The sequence below is a fragment of the Oncorhynchus keta genome, chromosome 25 (assembly GCF_023373465.1).
Source record: "Oncorhynchus keta strain PuntledgeMale-10-30-2019 chromosome 25, Oket_V2, whole genome shotgun sequence".
In the NCBI taxonomy this organism is placed as follows: Eukaryota; Metazoa; Chordata; class Actinopteri; order Salmoniformes; family Salmonidae; genus Oncorhynchus; species Oncorhynchus keta.
The window spans coordinates 21,672,159-21,694,976 of NC_068445.1; the positions used below are offsets into that span (position 1 = coordinate 21,672,159).

The window sequence follows — 22,818 nt, forward strand, 5'->3', positions numbered from 1 at the left end:
TAAAGCAGTGAATAAAACTTAGTGAGGAGGCTTCTAATGTTAACATGCATGAAACCAAGGCTTTTACGGTTACAGAAGCCAACAAAATGAGCACCTGGGGAATAGGAGTGGAGCTAGGCCCTGCTGAGCCTGGATTAACCTCAACATCACCAGAGGAACAGAGGAGGAGTAGGATAAGGGTACGGCTAAAGGCTATAAGAACTGGTCGTCTAGTGTGTTCGGCAGAGAGTAAAAGGATCAGGTTTCTGGGCGAAGAAGAATAGATTCAAGGCTAAATGTACAAACAAGGGTATGGTAGGATGTGAATATTGTGGAGGTAAACCTAGGCATTGAGTGACAATGAGACACCATTTAAACCAGGTGAGGTCACCGCATGTGTGGGAGGGGGAACCAAAGGGCTAGCTAAGGCATATTGAGCAGGGCTGGAGGCTCTACGGTGAAATAAGATAATCACTAACCAAAACCGCAATGGACAAGGCATATTGACATTAGGGAGAGGCATGCGTAGCCGAGTGATCATAGGGTCCAGTGAGTAGCTAGGCAAGCTGGAGAAACGGCAATTCAGACAGCTAGCGGCCCGGGGCTAGCAGAAGGGCTTTAGGGAGACGTCGCAAAGGAGTCTGTTGAAGCCCCCTCGGACAGTTATGTCGGCAGACCAGTCGTGATGGATCGGCAGGGCTCCGTGTAGGCAGTAAAAGATCCAGGCCAATTGGCAAAATCGGTATTGTATCCCAAGAAATTGTCTGATGGACCTCTTCAGCTAGCCGGGAGGTAGGTCTAGCTTGAGGCTAACTGGTGCTTGCGTCGGGACAGAGACGTTAGCCAGGAGTAGTCACTCGGATAGCAGCTAGCTAGCTGCGATGAGCCGGTGTAAAGGTTCAGAGCTTGCGGTAGATGTGGTAGAGAAAAAGTAGTAAAAAAGCAGTCCGATATGCTCTGGGTTGAATCGCACTGTGCAGACTGGCACGAGTTGACCAGGCTGAGGTTAGCTGATGATCGCTAGCAGTGGCTGACTACTAGCTAGTAGATAGTTAGCTGGCCAGCTTCTGTTGGGGGTTCCGGTTGTAAAGTATAGAAAATAGCAGATCCATACCACATTGGGTGAGGCGGGTTGCAGGAGAGTATGTTGAAATTGAGGTTAAAAATATATACGAAGAAAAAAATATGTCTTTTCATGTCCCGTGTACATGTCTGACTGCTACGGCATCTTGGATAGACCACCAGAAGAAACCCTCAGCTAAGCCATGATCAGAATACCTAGAGCTCCATAGCCTCATTCAAATCAGAAAGGTCATCTGTAAAATCAGGAAGTAGTCTCCAAATCTATGGCACAAAGTCATTTTAAAAGGCTGCAGTTGCAGAAGACAACCCTGAAACCCTGATACTGCAATGTTAATTAATGCAGTGTAACATTCCTGTTTGTAGAGTTAAATACAAGACATTAAATACAATCTATAGTTTCCAAAATCATTTTTTACAAAGGTGGGGGGAGTGCCAAATGGAGGCGCGGTGGATTCAAAATCACGCCCCGTCAGTGTATATATAAATCATTGGTATAAAGATTGGATAACTGCCGCGGTCATCTCCCTCTTCAAAGGGGGTGACACCCTAGACCCAAACTGTTACAGACCTACAGTGGGGAGAACAAGTATTTGATAACCTGCAAAATCGGCAGTGTTTCCTACTTACAAATCATGTAGAGGTCTGTAATTTTTTATCATCGTAGGTACACTTCAACTGTGAGAGATGGAATCTAAAACAGAAATTCAGAAAAAAATAAATCATACAATTGATTTAAGTAATTAATTTGCATTTTATTGCATGACATAAGTATTTGATACATCAGAAAAGCAGAACTTAATATTTAGTACAGAAACCTTTGTTTGCAATTACAGAGATCATACGTTTCCTGTAGTTATTGACCAGGTTTGCACACACTGCAGCAGGGATTTTGGCCCACTCCTCCATACAGACCTTCTCCAGATCCTTCAGATTTCGGGGCTGTCGCTGGGCAATATGGACTTTCAGCTCCCTCCCTTTTCTATTGGGTTCAGGTCTGGAGACTGGCTAGGCCACTCCAGGACCTTGAGATGCTTTACGGAGCCACTCCTTAGTTGCCCTGGCTGTGTGTTTCGTTGTCATGCTGGAAGACCCAGCCATGACCCATCTTCAATGCTCTTACTGAGGGAAGGAGGTTGTTGGTAAAGATCTCGCGATACATGGCCCCATCCATCCTCCCCTCAATACGGTGCAGTCGTCCTGTCCCCTTTGCAGAAAAGCATCCCCAAAGAATGATGTTTCCACCTCCATGCTTCACGGTTGGGATGGTGTTCTTGGGGTTGTACTCATCCTTCTTCCTCCTAAAACGGCGAGTGGAGTTTAGACCAAAAAGCTATATTTTTGTCTCATCAGACCACATGACCTTCTCCCATTCCTCCTCTGGATCATCCAGATGGTCATTGGCAAACTTCAGACAGGCCTGGACATGCGCTGGCATGAGCAGGGGGACCTTGCGTGCGCTGCAGGATTTTAATCCATGACGGCGTAGTGTGTTACTAATGGTTTTCTTTGAGACTGTGGTCCGAGCTCTCTTCAGGCTCTCTTCATTGACCAGGTCCTGCCGTGTAGTTCTGGGCTGATCCCTCACCTTTCTCATGATCATTGATGCCTCACGAGGTGAGATCTTGCATGGAGCCCCAGACCGAGGGTGATTGACCGTCATCTTGAACTTCTTCCATTTTCTAATAATTGCGTCAACAGTTGTTGCCTTCTCACCAAGCTGCTTGCCTATTGTCCTGTAGCCCATCCCAGCCTTGTGCATGTCTACAATTTTATTCCTGTTTTCCTTACACAGCTCTCTGGTCTTTGCCATTGTGGAGAAGTTGGAGCCTGTTTGATTGAGTGTGTGGACAGATGTCTTTTATACAGGTAACGAGTTCAAACAGGTGCAGTTAATACAGGTAATGAGTGGAGAACAGGAGGGCTTCTTAAAGAAAAACTAACAGGTCTGTGAGAGCCGGAATTCTTACTGGTTGGTAGGTGATCAAATACTTATGTCATGCAATAAAACGCAAATTAATTACTTTTTTTTAAAAATCATACAATGCGATTTTCTGGATTTTTGTTTTAGATTCCGTCTCTCACAGTTGAAGTGTACCTATGATAAATTACAGACCTCTACATGCTTTGTAAGTAAGAAAACCTGCAAAATCGGTAGTGTATCAAATACTCATTCTCCCCTGAATATCCATCCTGCCCATCTAAAGTCTTCGAAAGCCAAGTTAATAAACAGATCACTGACCATTTAGAATCTCACCGTACCTTCTCCGCTGCGCAATCAATCCGGCTTCCGAGCCGGTCAAGGATGCACCTCAGCAACGCTCAAGGTACTAAACGATATCATAACCGCCATCGATAATGGACAGTACTGTGCAGCCGTCTTCATCGACCTGGCCAAAGCTTTCGACTCTGTCAATCACCGTATTCTTATCGGCAGACTCAATAGCCTTGGTTTTTCTGACGACTGCCTCGCCTGGTTCACCAACTACTTTGCAGACAGAGTTCAGTGTGTCAAATCGGAGGGCATGTTGTCCGGACCTCTAGCAGTCTCTATGTGGGTGCCACAGGGTTCAATTCTCGGGCCGACTCTTTTCTCTGTATATATCAATGATGTTGGTCTTGCTGCGGGCGATTCCCTGATCCACCTCTACGCAGACGACCATTCTATATACTTTCGGCCCGTCATTGGACACTGTGCTATCTAACCTCCAAACGAGCTTCAATGCCATACAACACTCCTTCCGTGGCCTCTTAAACGCTAGTAAAACCAAATGCATGCTTTTCAACCGATCGCTGCCTGCACCCGCATGCCCGACTAGCATCACCACACTGGATGGTTCCGACCTTGAATATGTGGACATCTATAAGTACCTAGGTGTCTGGCTAGACTGCAAACTCTCCTTCCAGACCCATATCAAACATCTCCAATCGAAAATCCAATCAAGAGTCGGCTTTCTATTCCGCAACAAAGCCTCCTTCACTCACGCTGCCAAGCTTACCCTAGTAAAACTGACTATCCTACCGATCCTCGACTTCGGCGATGTCATCTACAAAATCGCTTCCAACACTCTACTCAGCAAACTGGATGCAGTTTATCACAGTGCCATCCGTTTTGTCACTAAAGCACCTTATGCTACCCACCACTGCGACTTGTATGCTCTAGTCGGCTCGCCCTCGCTACATATTCGTCGCCAGACCCACTGGCTCCAGGTCATCTACAAGGCCATGCTAGGTAAAGCTCCGCCTTATCTCAGTTCACTGGTCACGATGGCAACACCCATCCGTAGCACGCGCTCCAGCAGGTGTATCTCACTGATCATCCCTAAAGCCAACACCTCATTCGGCCGCCTTTCGTTCCAGTACTCTGCTGCCTGTGACTGGAACGAATTGCAAAAATCGCTGAAGTTGGAGACTTTTATCTCCCTCACCAACTTCAAACAGCAGCTAACCGATCGCTGCAGCTGTACATAATCTATTGGTAAATAGTCCACCCATTTTCACCTACCTCATCCCCACAGTTTTTATTTATTTACTTTTCTGCTCTTTTGCACACCAATATCTCTACCTGTACATGATCATCTGATCATTTATCACTCCAGTGTTAATCTGCAATATTGTAATTATTCGCCTACCTCCTCATGCCTTTTGCACACATTGTATATAGACTCCCCTTTTTTTCTACTGTGTTATTGACTTGTTAATTGTTTACTCCATGTGTAACTCTGTGTTGTCTGTTCACACTGCTATGCTTTATCTTGGCCAGGTCGCAGTTGCAAATGAGAACTTGTTCTCAACTAGCCTACCTGGTTAAATAAAGGTGAAAAAAAATCAAATCAAATCAATTTATATAGCCCCAGCCTAAAACCCCAAACAGCAAGCAATGCAGGTGTAGAAGCACGGTGGCTTGGAAAAACTCCCTAGAAAGGCCAAAACCTAGGAAGAAACCTAGAGGAACCAGGCTATGAGGGGTGGCCAGTCCTCTTCTGGCTGTGCCGAGATCACAGTGGTTGTAGCGGGTGCAACAGGACAGCACCTCGAGTAAAAATTAACATTTTAGGGTTCCATAGCCGCAGGCAGAGCAGTTGAAACTGGAACAGCGGCAAGGACAGGTGGACTGGGGACAGCAAGGAGTCATAATGACAGGAAGTTCTGACACATGGTCCTAGGGCTCAGGTCCTCCGAGAGAGAGAATAAGAGAGAGCATACTTAAATTCACAAAGGACACCGGATAAGACTCCCATTTGGAGTCAGTGTCACTGTGAAAGAAAATGTTCAGTTAAAATAGTTTCACATATGAGCCCTGTATCAACAGGTATAATAAACAGATACACTGCTCAAAAAAATAAAGGGAACACTTAAACAACACAATGTAACTCCAAGTCAATCACACTTCTGTGAAATCAAACTGTCCACTTAGGAAGCAACACTGATTGACAATACATTTCACATGATGTTGTGCAAATGGAATAGACAACAGTTGTAAATTATAGGCATTTAGCAAGACACCCCCAATAAAGGAGTGGTTCTGCAGGTGGTACCACAGACCACTTCTCAGTTCCTATGCTTCCTGGCTGATGTTTTGGTCACTTTTGAATGCTGGCGGTGCTTTCACTCTAGTGGTAGCATGAGACGGAGTCTACAACCCACACAAGTGGCTCAGGTAGTGCAGCTCATCCAGGATGGAACATCAATGCGAGCTGTGGCAAGAAGGTTTGCTGTGTCTGTCAGCGTAGTGTCCAGAGCATGGAGGCGCTACCAGGAGACAGGCCAGTACATCAGGAGATGTAGAGGAGGCCGTAGGAGGGCAACAACCCAGCAGCAGGACCGCTACCGCTGCCTTTGTGCAAGGAGGAGCACTGCTAGAGCCCTGCAAAATGACCTCCAGCAGGTCACAAATGTGCATGTGTCTGCTCAAACGGTCAGAAACAGACTCCACGAGGGTGGTAGTATGAGGGCCCGACGTCCACAGGTGTGGGTTGTGCTTACAGCCAAGATTGGCAAATTCGCTACTGGCGCCCTGTGCTCTTTACAGATGAAAGCAGGTTCACACTGAGCACATGTGACAGACGTGACACAGTCTGGAGACGCTGTGGAGAACGTTCTGCTGCCTGCAACATCCTCCAGCATGACCGGTTTGGTGGTGGGTCAGTCATGGTGTGGGGTGGCATTTCTTTGGGGAGCCGCACAGGCGTTGTAGGGAGGTCATACAGGCACATGGAGGCCACACACACTACCGAGCCTCATTTTGACTTGTTTTAAGGATATTACATCAAAGTTGTAATCAGCCTGTAGTGTGGTTTTCCACTTTAATTTTGTGACTCCAAATCCAGACCTCCATGGGTTGATAAATTTGATTTCCATTGATAATTTGTGATTTTGTTGTCAGCACATTCAACTATGTAAAGAAAAAAGTATTTAAGAATATTTCATTCATTCAGATCTAGGATGTGTTATTTTAGTGTTCCCTTTATTTTTTTGAGCAGTATATATATATAGAGTTGAAGGTTGAATATATTATTATTATTATTATTATTATTATTATTATTACCTGCTAGATCTACTGTCTCTTTTATATTATGACATTTCAGCTAGATCTACTGTCTCTATATTTCAACAGAACAGCTGTATCTACTGTCTCCATTTCACTTTGGCCATTGATGTGGTCCTGCCCTCTCCTCAACAGCCTCAAATAGGCTATTTCATGTGGGTTGGGGTAGGGCGGCAATTTGTAAGTCGCTCTGGATAAGAGCGTCTGCTAAATGACTTAAATGTAAATGTAAATGTAATGCGAGTGTAGCGAAATGCTTGTGCTTCTAGTTCCGACAATGCAGTGATAACCAACAAGTAATCTAACTAACAATTCCAAAACTACTGTCTTATACACAGTGTAAGGGGATAAGGAATATGTACATAAGGATATATGAATGAGTGATGGTACAGAGCAGCATACAGTAGATGGTATCGAGTACAGTATATACATATGAGATGTGTGTAGACAAAGTAAACAAAGTGGCATAGTTAAAGTGGCTAGTGATACATGTATTACATAAGGATGCAGTCGATGATGTAGAGTACAGTATATACATATGCATATGAGATGAATAATGTAGGGTAAGTAACATTATATAAGGTAGCATTGTTTAAAGTGGCTAGTGATATATTTACATCATTTCCCATTATTAAAATGGCTGGAGTTGGGTCAGTGTCAATGACAGTGTGTTGGCAGCAGCCACTCAATGTTAGTGGTGGCTGTTTAACAGTCTGATGGCCTTGAGATAGAAGCTGTTTTTCAGTCTCTCGGTCCCAGCTTTGATGCACCTGTACTGACCTCGCCTTCTGGATGATAGCGGGGTGAACAGGCAGTGGTGCGGGTGGTTGATGTCCTTGATGATCTTTATGGCCTTCCTGTAACAACGGGTGGTGTAGGTGTCCTGGAGGGCAGGTAGTTTGCCCCCAGGACACCTTGATGATTTGATGATTGAGTTGGAGGCGTGCGTGGCCACGCAGTCGTGGGTGAACAGGGAGTACAGGAGAGGGCTCAGAACGCACCCTTGTGGGGCCCCCGTGTTGAGGATCAGCGGGGAGGAGATGTTGTTGCCTACCCTCACCACCTGGGGGCGGCCCGTCAGGAAGTCCAGTACCCAGTTGCACAGGGCGGGGTCGAGACCCAGGGTCTCGAGCTTGATGACGAGCTTGGAGGGTACTATGGTGTTGAATGCCGAGCTGTAGTCGATGAACAGCATTCTCACATAGGTATTCCTCTTGTCTAGGTGGGTTAGGGCAGTGTGCAGTGTGGTTGAGATTGCATCGTCTGTGGACCTATTTGGGCGGTAAGCAAATTGGAGTGGGTCTAGGGTGGAGGTGATATGGTCCTTGACTAGTCTCTCAAAGCACTTCATGATGACGGAAGTGAGTGGTAGTCGTTTAGCTCAGTTACCTTAGCTTTCTTGGGAACAGGAACAATGGTGGCCCTCTTGAAGCATGTGGGAACAGCAGACTGGTATACGCAGACGACACCATTCTGTATACTTCTGGCCCTTCTTTGGACACTGTGCTAACTAACCTCCAAATGAGCTTCAATGCCATACAACACTCCTTCCATGGCCTCCAACTCCTCTTAAACGCTAGTAAAACCAAATGGATGCTTTTCAACTGTTCTCTGCCCCGCACCTGCCTGCCAGACTAGCATCACCACCCTGGACGGTTCCAACTTAGAATATGTGGACAATATAAATACCTAGGTGTCTGGCTAGACTGTAAACACTCCTTCCAGACTCATATTAAACATCTCCAATCCAAAATCAAATCTAGAATCAGCTTTCTATTTCGCAACAAAGCCTTCAGTCACACTGCCAAATTTACCCTAGTAAAACTGACTATCCTACCGATCCTTGACTTCGGCGATGTCATTTACAAAATAGCTTCCAATACTCTACTCAGCAAACTGGATGCAGTCTATCACAATGTCATCAGTTTTGTTAACAAAGCCCCTTATACCACTCACCACTGCGACCTGTATGCTCTAGTCGGGTGGCCCTCGCTACATATTCGTCGCCAGACCCACTGGCTCCTGGTCATCTATAAGTCTATGCTAGGTAAAGCTCCGCCTGATCTCAGTTCACTGGTCACGATAACAACACCCACCCGTACCACATGTTCCAGCAGGTATATCTCACTGGTCATCCCTAAAGCCAACACCTCATTTGGCCGCCTTTCCTCCCAGTTCTCTGCTGCTAGTGACTGGAACAAATTGCAGCAAAAAAATAAATAAATACATTTTTAAAAATTCGCTGAAGTTGGAGACTTATTTCCCTCACAAACTTTAAAGATCAACTATCTGAGCAGCTAACCAATCACTGCAGCTGTACATAGTCCATCTCTAAATAGCCCACCCAATTGACCTACCTCATCCCCATACTGTTTTTATTTTATTCACTTTTCTGCTCTTTTGCACACCCGTATCTCTACTTGCACATCATCTGCTCATTTATCACTCCAGTGTTAATCTGCTAAATTGTAATTATTCGCTCCTATGGCCTATTTATTGCCCATCTCCTCATACCTTTTGCACACACTGTATATAGACTTACTTTTGTCTACTGTGTCATTGCAAATGAGAACTTGTTCTCAACTCGTCTACCTGGTTAAATAAAAGATGAAATACATTTTTTTAAATATAAATCCCTGAGACACAGCCAGGGTCTGGTAGCGGGCCGTATTGGTGGCTGTATTGAGTAAGGCGCATGGCTGTATTGAGTAAGGTGCATGGTTGTGGCTGTGTGATGACAGGCCAGAGGATCGGCTTCCCAAGATCATAGCGGAGTCAAATGACACGGTCCACCAATGGCCTGCTCTGGTTACAAGCCGTCAAAACCACACAGGCAGAACTTACTGCATATCAGGCCATGGCTGGCTGACATTGGGGCCCCGCTGAACCAGACATGCAGGAACACCACCAGGCTCTGTGTGTGCACGCGTCTGCTGCAGCCAGACATCTACTACTGACCACTTATGACACTAATAACAACTAATGCTGTTACTGAGGGACATCACAGACCAGAGACCCCGTTGGCGTCAAGGAGTGTCTGACCTTCTACACTTTAATTAAACTAATTGAGGGGGGATTTGGTCCGACATTAACAATGTTCCGCTGGCCTAGGGCCAGTAAAAACATGTCATGCCAGTGGATCTCGTTAGTCACCGGCCCGACATGTTTTTACTGACTGTAACGTTCCAGTTCAACATTTACCTGCTCTGTCACAGTCTACCATTGTAGACTAAAGACAGAAAAGTCATGATATTTGTATGAGCAATATGATCAGCCTTTCATTCACGCTGCCGCAAGTCATTACTTCAAAAACTACGCCTACATGAGTTGATGCCTTCACACAGCACACGTGAGCCATCCAAAGCAAAAAAAAACTCAGTTTATTTTAGGGAAAGTGATTCACAGAAGTAAACCTTCAATTGTGAACGTACTAGCAATATGCTGGCTAGTCTGCAAAAAGAAACCTAGCATTGGGACTAGCCAGTCAATGTCTCGTTTGGAACGTTTGCCCCTTTAAGGCAGTCGTATTTTGATGTAAAAAAAAAATCAAAATTACATATACTTAAAAAAATAAATAAATGCAAGAATAGGCTAATGACTTGCATTTAATTACGTTACACCAGTTTTTCATACATCATAACCTAATGTAGCCAATTAATAGCTGAATATATAGAGAGAAAGCATGCCAAACTGCATGACCCCAGGAGTGGGTGTTCAGTCAACGGTTTACAACCAAACACTGTCCAAATGCTGTTAATCTCCAAGCTGAGGGTAGAGCAAAGTGGTCTGAGCGCTTTAAGGCCCTTATATGGAGCGGAGCAGCACAGAGAGGTCCTGTCCCCAGAGGCCTTTGGTTTAGTTTGTGTTGTACACAATGCTATAATAACCGAGATAGCCTGCCAGCCTATAGTGAGGGTTGGGAAACCTCACTCAGGGAGAGCGGACACAATCATCCCAGTTGCTCAGACACGAACAGTGTTTGTCCTCCCTGTAGTGAAATCTGAAATGCAAATGTATGTTTATTTACTGTATGCAAAACAGACATTTGAACTGGAAAACCACCTTGCTGTTAAAAGGGGCAAAGCTGAAGAAAAAAAGGCTTGCCTGGCTGGCCTTTTTGCCATCCATCAGGAACAGCCTCGCTTCCAAAGGCATTGTAACACTACCCACCCTATCCTCCTAGGTCCCATGTCCTGCTTGTATCAAATATCTGAAGCCAGTTTGGATGCTTTCCTCTAAAAATACCCTTTAATACCCAAAAAGGGATACTTTGGGACTTTGGCAATGAAGCCCTTTTTCTACTTCCCACTAGTCAGATGAACTTGTGGATACCATGTGTGTGTGTCTAAGTAACTTCCTTCAAACTGCATGCAAAACTACACAACAAAGTTTGTGGCCACCTGTTCATCAAACATCTCATTCCAAAATCATGGGCATTAATATGGAGTTGGTCTCCAGTTTGTTGCTATAACAGCCTCCACTCTTCTGGGAAGGCTTTCCACTAGAAGTTAGAATATTGCTGCAGCCACCAGATCATTAGAGGTCAAAGACTGATGTTGGGGGATTAGGCCTGGCTTACAGTCAGCGTTCCAATTCATCCCAAAGGGAGTTCGATGGAGTTGAGGTCAGGGCTCTGTGCAGACCAGTCAAGTTATTCCACACCGATCGACAAACCATTTCTGCATGGACCTCACTTTGTGCACGGGGGTATTGTCATGATGAAACAGGAAAGGGCCTTCCGTAAACTTTTGCCACAAAGCTGGAAACACAGAATTATCTAGAATGTCATTGTATGCTGTAGCGCTAAGATGTCCCTTCACTGGAACTAAGGGGCCTAGCACAAAACATGAATAACAGCCCCAGACCATTTTTTCCTCCTCTACCAAACTTTACAGTTGGCACTATGCATTGGCAGGTAGCGTTCTCCTGGCATCTGCCAAACCCAGATTCGTCCTTCAGACTGTCAGATGGTGATTCAGCACTCCAGAGAAGGCATTTCCACTGCTCTAGAGTCCAATGGCGGCAAGCTTTACAGTTGTCACTTAGCATTGCACATGGTGAGCTTAAGCTTGTGTGCGGCTCCTCGGACATGGAAACCCATTTCATGAAGCTCCTGACAAACAGTTATTGTGCCGACGCTGCGTCCAGAGTCAGTTTGGAAATCAGTAGTGAGTGTTGCAACAGAGAACAGACAATTTATACATGCTGCAGCACTCAGCTGTTCCATTGTGAGCTTGCCTACCACTTGTTGCTCCTAGATGTTGTCACTTCACTTACAGTTGACCGGGGAAGCTCTATCTGGGCATAAATTTGACAAAATGACTTCTTGGAAAGGTGGCATCACTAAGATCTTCAGAAGTAGTAAGGCCATTCTAGTGCCGATGTTTGTCTATGGAGATTGCATGGGTGTCTGCTCAACTTTATGCACTTGTCAGCAACAGGTGTGGCTGAAATAGCCGAATAAATCATTTGAAGTGGCTAACTAGCACCAGCCCAGTGGCTAACTAGCGCCAGCCCAGTGGCTAACTAGCGCCAGCCCAGTGGCTAACTAGCGCCAGCCCAGTGGCTAACTAGCGCCAGCCCAGTGGCTAACTAGCGCCAGCCCAGTGGCTAACTAGCGCCAGCCCAGTGGCTAACTAGCGCCAGTCCAGTCGTTAACTAGAGAAACTAAAGCTATTACCATAAATTTCCAGTCAATGCGCCAATACTAGTTAGCGATGGCTCGCGAAACTACCTCTAACTTTCATACTGAATGCAGATACATAAAAATAGTATCCACATGTTCATCGGACTCTAAGTAGACAAATGGCTTCCCTAGCAAAATCCCATAGTATCCCTTCAAGTAATATTATCCTCCTACATCATCGCCACGGTGAGTACACCATCACCCGGCCACTGAGGATATAGTAAAGAGCCAACAGGCACAAATAACAAAAAGGTGGATTTTAGCTGCTACAGTATTCTATGGTACTGTGTTGTCCCTCACTAAAAGAAGATAAATGACAATAATGAACTGTAAATCTGACAGCTGGTTAATTTAAGGTCATTAAAACAACTGCCGCTGAGCTGACGGGGCTTTTGCTTTCTTTCTGTTCAAAATATAGGAGAGGTGAACACAGACTTGAGTTACTAACAAACCATTTCATTGATACAAAGATGGCACTTATTATGATCTTCAGAATAGTGAATCTGTAGTATCGGTCTCCCACATCTGGGCCAGTCAGACTGCAGTCTCTCTCTCTCTCTCCACTGACCACCACCAGTATGTACTGCTGCCTGCAATGCTGAGCAACCCAGAATCCATCCAATCTCACACAGCAAAAAATCCCCATATGTCCACAACCTGAAACACGTCTATGTGATTCTGCTACTGATACACAAAATGCTGTTGCCTTCTCCTCATGAATGACAAAGGGAAATATGTAGGCTCTCGAACACACACACATAAATGTTCAACCAAGATGGCATAGCAGTTCAGACGTCTTTTGTCCTCGTCTTGTCCTGTATATATATATATTTACAACTTTTTTCACATACATTTTATTTTCCATCAACTCTTCAAAACACTCTCCTGCAACCCGCCTCACCAATTTATATTTATAAAAAAGTATTATTTACCTCAAATCTAATCCTCCAAGAAGCTAGCCAGAAATTCCAAGAAGCTAGCCAGAAACTAGCCAGAAGCTAGCCAGGAGCGAGCCAGAAGCTAATCAGAAGCTAGTTCAGAAGCTAGTTCAGAAGCTAGTTAGCTGAATACTAACGATATGCCAGTAAAGAAGCTAACCACGGTTTGTGGTCATCAGCTATCCTTTAACTCGAAAAATCTATCGCCAGTTTTGTATGGCGCAGCGCGGCTCGGAACGGAACATACCCGACCAATTTTTCTCTCCATGTCCCTGGATTTCAACTGCTCTCTGGACATCCATACCCGGATCTCACAGCTAGCTAGCTGCTATCCGTGTGACTATCAGCTTTCGTCGATTCCGGAGCAAACATCAATTATTCCGGAGCTAGCCAGCTCCGCCAATCACTCAGGGGCTGCAGTCACCTATCCGGACCCGTTTTACTGCCTACGAGGAGCCCCACCGGGCCTTCACAACTGGACTGCCGACGTTATCTACCCGAAGGAGATCCGGCTGGCTCCTCCGTCGCGACGTTACCTGAACGCCCATCTGCGGGCATTCAATGTATTTATTATTATTATTATTATTATTATTATTATTATTATTATGTTTTCTTCTTGGTCCTCTAACTATATCTATTGTTTTTATTTTTGTTGTTGTTGTGTGATTTGGATTAATCCCCTCTACCACACGGAACCCCACTAATCTACTGACGGAGCGCAAGAGGTGGCTAATAACAGACCTCCATCCTATGCTACCTTGCTACCGATGGCCTGGCTAGCTGTCTAAATCGCCGTGACCCCCAACCAACCTCTCCACTCACTGGACCCTTTTGATCACTCGACTAAGCATGCCTCTCATTAATGTCGATATGTCTTGTCCATTGCTGTTATGGTTAGTATTTATTGGCTTATTTCACTGTAGAGCCTCTAGTCCTGCTCACTATACCTTATCCAACCTATTAGTTCCACCACCCACACATGCAATGACATCTCCTGGTTTCAATGATGTTTCTAGAGACAATATCTCTCTCTTCATCACTCAATACCTAGGTTTACCTCCACTGTATTCACATCCTACCATACCTTTGTCTGTACATTATACCTTGATAATATTTTATCGCCCCCAGAAACCTCCTTTTACTCTGTTCCAGACGACCATTCTTATTGCTTTCAGCCGCACCCTTATTCTACTCCTCCTATGTTCCTCTGGCGATGTAGAGGTGAATCCAGGCCCTGCAGTGCCTAGCTCCACTCCTATTCCCCAGGCACTCTCTTTTGACGACTTCTGTAACCGTAATAGCCTTGGTTTCATGCATGTTAACATTAGAAGCCTCCTCCCTAAGTTTGTTCTATTCACTGCTTTAACACACTCTGCCAACCCGGATGTTCTAGCTGTGTCTGAATCCTGGCTTAGGAAGACCACCAAAAATTCAGAAATTTTAATTCCAAACTACAACATTTTCAGACAAGATAGAACTGCCAAAGGGGGCGGTGTTACAATCTACTGCAAAGATAGCCTGCAGAGTGCTGTCCTACTATCCAGGTCTGTACCCAAACAATTTGAACTTCTACTTTTAAAAATCCACCTCTAAAAACAAGTCTCTCACCGTTGCCGCCTGCTATATACCACCCTCTGCCCCAGCTGTGCTCTGGACACCATATGTGAACTGATTGCCCCCCATCTATCTTCAGAGCTCGTGCTGCTAGGCGACCTAAACTGGAACATGCTTAACACCCCAGCCATCCTACAATCTAAACTTGATGCCCTCAATCTCACACAAATTATCAATGAACATACCAGGTACCTCCCCAAAGCCTTAAACACAGGCACCCTCATAGATATCATCCTAACCAACTTCCCCTCTAAATACACCTCTGCTGTCTTCAACCAAGATCTCAGCGATCACTGCCTCATTGCCTGCATCCGTAATGGGTCAGCGGTCAAACAACCTACACTCATCACTGTAAAACGCTCCCTGAAACACTTCAGCGAGCAGGCCTTTCTAATTGACCTGGCCGGGGTATCCTGGAAGGATATTGATCTCATCCCGTCAGTAGAGGATGCCTGGATATTTTTTTTAAATGCCTTCCTAACCATCTTAAATAAACATACCCCATTCAAGAAATTTAGAACCAGGAACAGATATAGCCCTAGGTTCTCCCCAGACCTGACTGCCCTTAACCAACACAAAAACATCCTATGGCGTTCTGCATTAGCATCGAACAGCCCCCGTGATATGCAGCTGTTCAGGGAAGCTAGAAACCATTATACACAGGCAGTTAGAAAAGCCAAGGCTAGCTTTTTCAAGCATAAATTTGCTTCCTGCAACACTAACTCAAAAAAGTTCTGGGACACTAAAGTCCATGGAGAATAAGAACACCTCCTCCCAGCTGCCCACTGCACTGAAGATAGGAAACACTGTCACCACTGATAAATCCACCATAATTGAGAATTTCAATAAGCATTTTTCTACGGCTGGCCATGCTTTCCACCTGGCTACTCCTACCCCAGTCAACAGCACTGCACCCCCAAAAGCAACTCACCCAAGCCTTCCCCATTTCTCCTTCTCCCAAATCAATTCAGCTGGTGTTCTGAAAGAGCTGCAAAATGTGGACCCCTACAAATCAGCCGGGCTAGACAATCTGGACCCTTTCTTTCTAAAAATTATCTGCCGAAATTGTTGCCACCCCTATTACTAGCCTGTTCAACCTCTCGTGTCATCTGAGATTCCCAAATATTGGAAAGCAGCTGCGGTCATACTCCTCTTCAAAGGGGGGGACACTCTTGACCCAAACTGCTACAGACCAATATCTATCCTACCATGCCTTTCTAAGGTCTTCGAAAGCCAAGTCAACAAACAGATTACCGACCATTTCGAATCTCACCATACATTCTCTGCTATGCAATCTGGTTTCAGAGCTGGTCATGGGTGCACCTCAGCCACGATCAAGGTCCTAAATGATATCTTAACCGCCATCGATAAGAAACATTACTGTGCAGCCGTATTCATTGATCTGGCCAAGGCTTTCGACTCTGTCAATCACCACATCCTCATCGGCAGACTCGTCAGCCTTGGTTTCTCAAATGATTGCCTTGCCTGGTTCACCAACTACTTCTCTGATAGAGTTCAGTGTGTCAAATCGGAGGGTCTGCTGTCTGGACCTCTGGCAGTCTCTATGGGGGTGCCACAGGGTTCAATTCTTGGACCGACTCTCTTCTCTATATACATCAATGAGGTCGCTCTTGCTGCTGGTGAGTCTGATCCACCTCTACGCTGACGACACCATTCTGTATACTTCCGGCCCTTCTTTGGACACTGTGTTAACAACCCTCCAGGCAAGCTTCAATGCCATACAACTCTCCTTCCCTGGCCTCCAATTGCTCTTAAATACAAGTAAAACTAAATGCATGCTCTTCAACCGATCGCTACCTGCACCTACCCGCCTGTCCAACATCACTACTCTGGACGGCTCTGACTTAGAATACGTGGACAACTACAAATACTTAGGTGTCTGGTTAGACTGTAAACTCTCCTTCCAGACCCATATCAAACATCTCCAATCCAAAGTTAAATCTAGAATTGGCTTCCTATTTCGCAACAAAGCATCCTTCATTCATGCTGCCAAACATACCCTTGTAAAACTGACCATCCTACCGATCCTCGACTTCGGCGATGTCATTTACAAAATAGCCTCCAAAACCCTACTCAACAAATTGGATGCAGTCTATCACAGTGCAATCCGTTTTGTCACCAAAGCCCCATATACTACCCACCATTGCGACCTGTACGCTCTCGTTGGCTGGCCCTCGCTTCATACTCGTCGCCAAACCCACTGGCTCCATGTCATCAACAAGACCCTGCTAGGTAAAGTCCCCCCTTATCTCAGCTCGCTGGTCACCATAGCATCTCCCACCTGTAGCACACGCTCCAGCAGGTATATCTCTCTAGTCACCCCCAAAACCAATTCTTTCTTTGGCCGCCTCTCCTTCCAGTTCTCTGCTGCCAATGACTGGAACGAACAACAAAAATCTCTGAAACTGGAAACACATCTCCCTCACTAGCTTTAAGCACCAACTGTCAGAGCAGCTCACAGATTACTGCACCTGTACATAGCCCACCTATAATTTAGCCCAATAAACTACCTCTTTCCCAACTGTATTTAATTTGCTCTTTTGCACCCCATTATTTTTATTTCTACTTTGCACATTCTTCCATTGCAAAACTACCATTCCAGTGTTTTACTTGCTATATTGTATTTACTTTGCCACCATGGCCTTTTTTTGCCTTTACCTCCCTTCTCACCTCATTTGCTCATATTTTATATAGACTTGTTTATACTGTATTATTGACTGTATGTTTGTTTTACTTCATGTGTAACTCTGTGTCGTTGTATCTGTCGAACTGCTTTGCTTTATCTTGGCCAGGTCGCAATTGTAAATGAGAACTTGTTCTCAACTTGCCTACCTGGTTAAATAAAGGTGAAATAAAATGAATAAATAAATACAAAAATATATAACTGCAGGGTTGGGATTTGTAGGTGGCCAATGTGTGATTTCCCCTGGATGTGTGTGGGTCTGAGCAGTAAATTTCGCTGTGTGTGACGTGCCTGGTTTTTCCCTGCAAACAGGGCATGTTGAAACTGACTCTGGGAAGGAGGGGGGCTGGCCCAGGCCAAAGCCACGCAGACACACACACACACTCAGTCATGTCCCCAGGGGGAGGTGTGTGTGTGGGAAGTGTGTGTCAAAGCCACAGATGTAAGGACAGGTCAAACTAGGCCAAAGCCCAAATCTGCTCAGGCAGCAATGGCACATATGAATGTATAAACCTCTGTTGCTTGACATTCGTTTCCTTGCGAAACCCACTGACAGATCTATGCAATGCAGTTGTTATAGTCAATAATCTGACTCACCTTGTTAAGAGGGAGGACCAGGAAGGCCCCGCCCCCGCTGGCCTCTATGATGATGGCGACAAACTTGGGGTTGACGGCGCAGAACGAGCTGTCCCATGTGACCCGTGACACTCTGATGTCATCGTAGCACTGGTCATTCTTCAACGCCTGGCCAAAGACATGACGGAATTTGCTCGCTCGCACAACTCGCCTGAACATATCTGCATAGTAGACGGGGGGGGGGGGAGAAAAGTTGGGGTTTAAGTTTGGAAACTGTCACGATCAAAGGGAAAAGACAAAACCAAGCAGTCAGGATTTTAGGCCTGTAACATCTCAAATGACAATTCTTTAAAGAAACAAAGAAAAAAAACAGCATTTCACAAGGTGCTACATGGCTGCAGCTCTCACATGTATACGTGTTTACTGCTTGTGAGACATGGGTGCCTTGAACGTCCTGTCCCCTAGCTGTGACTGCTACTCTGCAAGACAGATTGATTGCATGTGTGACTGAGCCCTTTACACATTCCCCTGCCAGATGTGAGTCTCAGCCTCAGTCAGACTAAGCATTCATCCCAAATGGCACCCTATTCCCTATGGGTCCTGGTAAGAAGTAGTGCACTATAGGGAATAGGGCGCCATTTGGGACATCACTACGGTAAGATTCTACAGCAGCATAGTACAGCCAGAGAGAGGAGCCATATGACAGATCAGACTAACCCTCCTTCCCCATCCCTCTGACACACAACCAGGCTGACATTCAGCAGACATGTGCCAGCATGAGCGCCAATTATCTAGAGTTGAGCAATGAGCATAGCTCAGCTGTATCATTCCTTTGTTCCACCACCAGAATTAGGCCTACACTTGCTATTGTGTACTTCCTCATACACAGGCAACGAGGAACTAAATAACAACAGAGTAGGCAGAAATGAAGCCGAGAGAGCAAGACAGAAAGAGATGATAGCAAAGCTGGGCAACCAAAGCCTCCCTGAGTGAATTCCTGGATTGGAAAATAATGTTGGCGTAGGCTTTGCCATGAAGGTTAAAGTGTAATCACAGTCTATTAAAACCAAGAGATAAAATGCTTGGCAGGGAGAAATGGTAATCCTCAAATAACCTCAGATATCTAGACATATACATGGATATTTATTTAAGCCCCACCCTAGCACATGAACATGTTTGACATAACATGTCACACAAGGCTCACACCTCATCACATTTCATTTGTTTTTCTTTCATCTTGCATTATGCCAACTATCAAACAACTTAGAAATACAAGAACCATCTTTCATCCATTGAATAGCTCACCTACTTAAGTGCCATTTCCCAACGAAAATAATACATGTCCAATTCAAATATAAAACAGTCAGGGACTTGGTAGGTTGTTCAGCTGAAATTCTCACCCAGGAATAAAATCTGTTAATTAACAGATGAGGGCGCTTTGGACAACATGTATTTTTAACAGCTACAAGTGAAGTCACATCTGAGAGGACAATAAGTAGTAACCTAGTTTTCAAAGATATCCTCCTGCTAAGGGCAATTCCTTGGTAACAGAATTACGCAGGCGACAAGTTTAGGTTCAAAATAAGCAACAAGCGCATAGAAATGCATTAAGCTTCACACGTGATCACTCATTCGCCTCTGTCTCCCAAGCCCCTCACAACAACAAAGATGAGGGATCACGTGTTCCGCTCTGACAAACGGTTTCAACACGCTCTTTGCATTTGAGGTTTGGGTTAAACAGAAATCTGTCATATAGACACTGAACACATGGAGATATTATTTTACTGTAATAGAGAAGTTAACATTTAGAACCATATCCTGTTTATATTTAAACTGAAAATTTGAGCAGACTAAAACAGATGTACCAATGAACATTCATTCTGGAAAATGAAATGCTCAATGTCACGTGCGCATTACGGTACCACATATCGCTAGCAGCATTTGAGTAAAATAAAAGGTGGTTTTACAAGCTGTTTAGTCTTATAAAATGTGCAATAAGAATAAAACAATTATATAAAGGGATTTGCAAATCGTTCTCATTCTGAGGAGGTAGGCCACTTGATTTCAACATCTGTACAAAGTGGAAAGGCTAGCATGCTGTTCAAACAGTTAGAGACAGACAAGGTTGTGTTCATAACAATTCATCTGTTTTTCCTTGTTAGCTGAATTCAGAGCTTGTGAAATTATACCTAGATTTACGTTGGCTAAACATATAATATTAGCTGGCTACTCACTAGCTTGTGCTGGCGAGATCGTTTATGAGACCGGTACTAATGCCTGCTACATTATTCATGAATGTGCATTATTCATGGTTCTGGTTACATTTGTTAGACAAATTGCATTTCTATAGACGGATCTGAATGCAAGATCAGTGATCACACAAAAAAGCAGGTAAAACTATTTTGATAAAATATTAAATTAGTAGTGGGTCTTACGGTTGTGGAAGGCATATATTCCACAAGCTCTGAATTCATTAGTTTATTGCTGACCATTTTAAATGCTGTGTGTTTGACCTTTAAAATTGTACAACAAAGCTTAGAGAAAACATTTATCTAGATATATTTGTGAATCACCCATAAGTCTGTAAAACATTGAGATATGAGTTTTACGCCTTATCACCCAGCCCTAACTCTCGGTTGACTAGATTAATACATTGTTATTCAACAACTCAAATCACCTCTCCTTTTACACCTGATTTGTCAAATAGTCTGTTTAACTTCAACAGATGAAATACAGTGTTGTTGAGGCAACCAGGGAGAAGAAACTAGGTCCTACATCATATAGCCACATCCCTTCTCTGGGACATAGTATGGCATCTAGCCTACAACTGTTTAGTTTAGCCTGAGAAAGAAGTCTCTCTCCTGAGATCCTCAAAAGGTTCTACAGCTGCAACATCGTGAGCATCCTGGTTGCATCACTGCCTGGTACAGCAATTGCTCGGCCTCTGACCGCAAGGCACTACAGAGGGTAGTGCGTACTGCCCAGTACATCACTGGGGCTAAGCTGCCTGCCATCCAGGACCTCTGCACCAGGCGTGTCAGAGGAAAGCCCTAAAAATGGTCAAAGACTCCAGCCACCCCAGTCACAGACTGTTCTCTCTACCGCATGGCAAGCGGTACCGGAGTGCCAAGTCTAGGACAAAAAGGCTTCTCAACAGCTTTTACCCCCAAGCCATAAGACTCCTGAACAGGTAACCAAATGGTTACCCAGGCTATTTGCACTGTGTGCCCCCTCCCAACCCCTCTTTTACGCTGCTGCTGCTACTCTGTTTATCAGATATACAAAGTCACTTTACATTCATGTACATTCTACTTCAATTGGGCCGACCAACCAGTGCTCCCGCACATTGGCTAATCTGCATTGTGTCCCGCCACCCACCACCCGCCAACCCCTCTTTTACACTACTGCTACTCTCTGTTTATCATATATGCATAGTCACTTTAACCATATCTACATGTACATACTACCTCAATCAGCCTGACTAAACGGTGTCTGTATATAGCCTCGCTACTATATATAGCCTGTCTTTTTACTGTTATTTTATTTCATTACTTACCCATTGTTCACCTAATACCTTTTTTGCACTATTGGTTGGAGCCTGTAAGTAAGCATTTCACTATATATACCTGTTGTATTCGGCGCATGTGACAAACTTTGATTTAATCTGACCTTCAGATCTGTGTAGTCTAGCCATGATCCACTGATATGATGCACGACCACCGAGCAGAACAAGGCTATCTACTATTCACATCCTAAATCACTGACGAAGCAGGGTATGTGGTGTTGCCGGTGTGTCATAGGCAAAACGAGAGGATTTACTCAGGCCAAAATCTGCCCATGTGAGATTCTCCCATTTTTGTATGGAGTTCTAGGAGTGTGTTGCATTACATGAGGCTTAGTTGATCAACTTACTGATACAAGTTGATGCATGTGGCTTTCTGGACACTTTAAAAAAAAACTATTTCGGTGTACCTGTTTACATGCATATCTGCCCTCTCATTGGCTAGAAGGCAGATACGCATGTTCTCGCATTCATTCAATCATTGAGGACATGTATTTCCATTGTTAGAGCAGTCACTCTTATCTTGTCAATATAGTAGATCATCTTTGGTGTCAGTCAGGCAGGAAGTCCTTCCTGTGGAGGGGTATGGCACAGGCAGATAATATGCAACACTACTTCCACTGTTAACCCTTGTGGAATACAAGCTCAGATCCTCCCATCACCACCCTCCTCTCCATGCTACAGGCAGTCGGGCACACAGCCCATGTATCCCCCCATGCTGGAGCTTAATGAGGGAAGGACCTTGGCAGTAAAAGTTAAATGGGTAGGCTATGCAGTCAATGAATCGTTCTGCGATGCATTTGTCCTTATTTGTTACATCGATGTTAACAAGGGGAATTATCCACACTGTTGGAGCTAGAAACACAAGCATTTCGCTACACCGGCAATAACATCTGCTAAACACGTGTATGTGACAAATACAATTTCATGCTGACCCTCACCTTCTAACCTATGATCTTCATACTTCAATCTGCTTGTTTCTCAAACCAACAGGCAGAAGAAAACGGGAAATTGTTCTTCCTCAGTGTGAGGGCCGTTTCGGCAAAAATACTCAACAAGGATGACTTTGTTTTAGGAAATGAAAGCCCCCAAGACCCAGTCTGCCCACCCTCCCACTGGGGATCTACCACA

At 44.7% G+C, this 22,818-nt stretch overlaps 1 protein-coding gene across 1 annotated transcript in view; it reads right to left on the reverse strand.

The window, feature by feature from the left end:
* Nucleotides 1-22,818, reverse strand: part of LOC118358408 (coronin-1C-A-like) — a 78,140-nt gene that overhangs the window by 25,007 nt on the left and 30,315 nt on the right. The window contains exon 2 of the mRNA XM_035736212.2: nt 18,147-18,346. Coding sequence (XP_035592105.1) covers nt 18,147-18,344 — 198 coding nt within the window. The 5' untranslated portion in view covers nt 18,345-18,346. The remainder of the gene's footprint in view (nt 1-18,146; nt 18,347-22,818) is intronic.